The sequence below is a fragment of the Vigna angularis genome, chromosome 8 (genome assembly GCF_016808095.1).
Source record: "Vigna angularis cultivar LongXiaoDou No.4 chromosome 8, ASM1680809v1, whole genome shotgun sequence".
NCBI classification, from domain to species: Eukaryota; Viridiplantae; Streptophyta; class Magnoliopsida; order Fabales; family Fabaceae; genus Vigna; species Vigna angularis.
The window spans coordinates 10,227,517-10,232,996 of record NC_068977.1 but is presented as its reverse complement, the minus strand read 5'-3'; the positions used below and the strand labels follow the sequence as shown (position 1 = coordinate 10,232,996).

The 5,480-nt window shown below is 29.4% G+C and overlaps 1 protein-coding gene across 1 annotated transcript; it reads right to left on the bottom strand.

Moving 5' to 3' along the window:
* Positions 1–3,557: 3,557 nt before the first annotated feature.
* LOC108345396 (myb-related protein 315) lies at positions 3,558–5,037 on the bottom strand. The gene is made up of 3 exons (XM_017583994.2): positions 4,704–5,037; positions 4,467–4,596; positions 3,558–4,279 (listed from the first exon to the last, which is right to left on the bottom strand). Exons 1-3 carry the CDS (start codon positions 4,834–4,836, stop codon positions 3,712–3,714), a joined length of 831 nt encoding a protein of 276 aa, XP_017439483.1. The 5' UTR covers positions 4,837–5,037; the 3' UTR covers positions 3,558–3,711.
* Between the last annotated feature and the right edge of the window lie 443 nt (positions 5,038–5,480).

Here is a 5,480-nt window from a genome sequence, read left to right as displayed (position 1 = left end):
AAGTTCTTCATCCTTTTCTTGAAGTCTAAAAGGACCTTTATCAACATATAACGGCCTTACAACCATTGGAGTTCATAAAGGACATGACTTGTTATATAAAACCCCTTATATACCTCTTGATGTACGAAAAACACCTTTATCTAAATACTCAATTTGTAGTTCAAACAAAACTTTGTATTTCAAGGATCCTTCATCTCAAATTCTTTCTTTAAGTAATCAATTATCTTTGTGAGCTCATTAGGTGTTCCAATATGTCATCTACATAAACACAAATTATGGGAAATTCATTTTCTAAAATTTTCATATAATATAAGGACAAATACTCTTCTTTTAACAAGTACTTATTAAGATTGTTATACCACATACATTTTGATTACTTTAATCCATAAACGACTTGTTCAGTTTTATTGAATAATCCTCTTTAGAATTGGCCTTGTTGGCAAGATTAAATCATTTAAGAAATTTCATCTAAATATCATTCTTAAGGGAATATTACAAATATGTTATAACATCATTCATTAAATGTAAATGCAAATCTTCTTTTGTAACTAGGCTAATCAAATGTCGAAATATGATTGTATTCAATACTAATGAATATGTCTCCTTAAATATCAATACCAGGTCTTTGTGAAAAATCTTGAGCAACTAACTATGCTTTGTATCTAACAATTTCATCATTCTCATTTTGTTTTTGCGCAAAAATCCAACTATACTCAACGAGTTTTACATCCTCAAGTGTGCCAACTATACCACGCTTGAAGTGTGTCTTTGGATCTAACAGGCCTATAAATTCTATTTAAAGGATTAATCATTGGTATATGTGATTTAACTACTTTTTTGTGTTAGTCAAAACATCTGGTAATTGATTAACTAATTTTGTAAATGAATTATCCTTTGAACATGCAGTACATGAGAAATCATTGGTAAGACTCCACATTGGTAAGATATTGTTCGCTTTGGACCTAGCCCTCACAAATTTGCTTTTGGTATCACTCCAAAAGGCCTTTTAACAATGGAGATATCTTATGTGTATATAAACTCATGTTCATCTCTTCTTTTATCCGATGTGGGACTTTGTTTGTACCCAACAATAATCACATGCATTGTACTCATATATGCGTAGTATAAGTCGTATTATATGTGTTTCAAGACACAATTTATTAGTCTATACAACGCTCCTGCATACTAAATGATCATACATATAATTAAATTTAATGGACTTAATAACATCAACTCATTGTAGGTACCACCCAAAATTAATCAACTCCCCAAGTCATATATTATCATGTACTATTAAATAAATCTAAGTATAAAACATCATTTGAAAAATCTTTGAACCTTTATATATGTATAGTGTAACAAAATCAAAATCACAAATTATGAAAACACCTATTTTCATCCTTACACATAATATGTATATTAACTTAAACAATATTTATTTGTAATATATGTATAATGTATAATATTTTTATTTGAATATCTTCCTTCACACTTCTATAACAATTACTATATAAGATCTATATAATAATTAATGCTCATTATACACTCAATTCATATATACATTCTATAATACAAAAGAAAAAAATATTCTTATACCTATACATAATACCAGCAGACATACATATTCTAAACCAATATATATAGTTAAAATACCATTGAAAATTCACCTTAAATTAAATTATAATGAAAATAAATTAAAAAATTCATCATGTAGAGACTTCTTCTGCAATTTTCTAAAAAGAAAAAAAAATATTTCTTAACACTCTCATCATCAATTGAGGTTATCGATGCTTCCATCTGGTTTAACAAAGACAACAACAATATCAAGATGAGTGACATTCATATGATCATAATCAAGATCACCATTACATAAGCAAGGTGTGTTTCTATGTTCTTCTCCTTATTTTTTAAGATGCTTTAATGTACAACAAGTATGACTCAAATAGTCTTTACCACCGCAATGATAACTTATATTTATCCACTTCCGATGATAGAATGTCTTTTTGAAATTTTTTTTATGACCATGTCCACAAACATGATCACCACAACCACGACCAAGACTACAACTATGACCATAAAAATATTATTAAGAGATATTGTTGCATATCTCATGATATTTTCATCAAAAGTTAATTGTTTTGTTGAATAAAAAAATAAATTCAGAATATTTATAAAATTCATTTTTATAATATTGTTGTTGCATGGGTAAATTAGTTGCTCAGATGACTTATTTCTTTATTTAATGACATCATGAAGATACAATGCATCTAAATGTATTTTAGCATTTATTATCCAAGATAAATAATTCTTCCTCATAGCCACAAATTCAAATTTTTGCAAGGTTTAACCTCTTTAGAACTTGCAAATAAAATATTAATAATAATTATTTTTCATGTATGAAACTATAAAATTAATATAATAATATTTAATGTTAGAAAAATAATCAAATATAAATAACAATTAATAATCGTCATAATAATAATAATAATAATAATAATAATAATAATAATAATAATAATAATAATAATAATAAGATTTAGGTGAAAATCAATAAAATCAAACAATTCTTAAACAAAATAAGAATATAAGATATAACTGTAGATGAGAAAATGATTAGAAAGAGTTTGGATTGAGACATATAAAGGATTGTGAAAAAATGCTCCCACTAGCTAAGTTGATTAAAACATTATTGAAGACTAATTTACGTGTGTATTATTATTAAAAAAAAAAAGTCTTATTTAAGTACAAAATGTAACCACAAAATGATGCAAATCAAATAATCAAATAAAACAAATATTTAAATATCATAAAAGAATAATCAATTATATGAATAATTATAGCAAATCAATAAATAATGTAATAAATTATTTAAATAGTAATCAACTTTAAACATTATATATATTCAAACGTTAAGTGGAGGTATGAATATATTACAAAATTGTATATAAAAAATATTTTAAATTTGCAGAAGTCATGAACTTATTTAAAAGGATAAAGCTTTGTCCTCTCAAAAGGAACAAAGGGAGAACAACAAAAATGATAGATTGAAACAAGCAGCAGAAAGTGACCAAACAGGGAAAACCTTGGAGACTTCATGATGATGTGTGTGACAACTTTAATGAAACCGTCAGATACAATGGAGAGAAGCAAAAATGGTGATCTTAAATTTTATTTTAAATTAAGTAAATCTTTGATTTTTCATTTTATTTTAAAACCAATCATTTAGATTTTATTTTAAATTAATTTTAAGTAATTAAATTTTATTTTATATTATTTTTAATCAATAAAATTACAATCTTACATTTTAATCTATTAAATTATTTTTCTATTTATCGTATCGTTCAAATTATTAATAAGTTTCACAATTTTTTTTTTTTAAATCTTACCACTTTAACTTCTGTATTTCTTGAAGCAAAGAATACTACTCTTTTTTTTTTATATCCATTCGTCAGTATTTGTAATAACTTTTAAGTTAGAAATGATCTGAATGACGTAAAGTGTGAGAATGTTTGTGAGGAATTCAATCCAATAAGTGGAAAAGGAGCAAACCATGACAATGTATCCAATTCACATTCAACAATATGGAATCACATTAGAATAAACCATTGATTTTGTAGAATTGAAGTGGCATTCTTGATGACAAGATATTTTGTAGCATTTTATTGCTGGAGAGATTGTAAGAATGGGATGGTGTTATGAGGGAATTATGCTTTATTGCCTATTTTCCAAGAAGGGAAAATCAGTGTGAAGTGGATTGAAGCTATCCCATGAGAGACTGGAATCCAAATCCTCAACCCATTGTTGCAAGGAATTTTCCTGAAGATAAGAGGATTCACAGACAGAAAGGTTGCTAGAATCATCCAGTGAGAAAGAAGAACTACAGTAAGAGCTGGTGCTGGCTTTGGTTTCTTGGCTCAACCATGATCCCAACTCCAACTGTGAGCACAACATTTCATAATTGTTCAGAAAACCAGTGGTGTCATCCCATGTTACCTTTTTTTCTTCCATTTTGTCTTCTGTTTTTGGCTCTTCTCCTGTGGCATGCATGTCCAAGGGTTTGCTATCCACACCTTGGTCAGACCCTTTTGAAGTGCTTTTTTGCTGTTTCTCTGTCTTGAGTTTGTCATCATCACCAGACTGTTGCTGCTTTTGCTCAATTGGCATCAGGGTCAAAGGGTCCAAACCAAGGACCTTCAACCTCTTTTTTATCTTTGTGTTCCAATGGTTCTTGATTTCATTATCTGTCCTCCCTGGAAAATGTGAAGCAATCTTAGACCACCTGCAAAATGTGCTTCATTGTGTGTTACAAGACATCTATAAATCTGTAAAGTATGATTTAAGTTTTTGAGAAGATTGCATAGGATTGTGATTTTGGTGGCAGAATTAAGGTTTTTCAAATACACTGTCCAAAAACCATGCCATAAACATGTAACATACAACATATAACTATATATACATATAGATACCTGTTACCAAGACATGAATGTAGTTGTATAATTTGATCCTCTTCCATTTCAGTAAATCCACCTCTCTTGAGGTCTGGTCTCAGATAATTAATCCATCTCAATCTGCAGCTCTTTCCACATCTCAGCAATCCTTCACCACAATGCCAAACAGAAAGAAAAAGGAAAAATGCAGAATTCAAATGATACACAACTTTAAGGCAAAGTCACAAGTAAACAAATTTTTCACAAAGGAAATACCTGCTAGCTTGGGAACTGCTCTCCAGCAGTGAATACCATTGTTGAGAATGAAATTCATAAGCTTGTGATCTTCCTCAATAGTCCATGGACCTCTCTTCAAACCAACCTTATCACAACAAGGTTGTCTGCCCATTTTGGAACCTACCCTTTTGCAGAAAAACAAGATATTAGATTCCCCTGAGAGTTAACAAAAGGAAGGGCACTTAAAAAGCAGCTTAATTGAGGTTGAAGCAAAGATGCTGCCAGTTCATTCAGACATTTAAATAAGGGCAAGGTGTCCTTTGAGAGGGGTGACAAATGATTGGATGGAAGTTGCTTTAGTTGAAAGCTGTGAAAGGCATGCAAGGGTTGTCATTATAAAATGATGCTCACCACCACCCTTCTTCAGACAAGATCAAGAGTTTCTGTTCAACCACAAAATTTTTCAATGCAAGAAAAAATAACCATCTCTGAGTCCACCCTGTTGACAATTTTTCATTATTTGCACCCAAAATCTTCTTTTGTTGATACCATTCCTTGCAAGCACCATAAAAATATTGAGTTTGATGGGATTCCCTGGTCCCAAATGGCTGGCAAGCTTTGTCCTTGTAAGCAATTCCCTCTTTTCATCTTTCACCATATATATATATATATATATATATATATATATATATATATATATATATATATATACCTTCACCAGTTATGTACTGATATCATGAAATTCTTCCATTGATTTGGGGATTGGAACATTGGAAAATTGACAATGAATAAGGTACAACAAAAGTATATATAAGC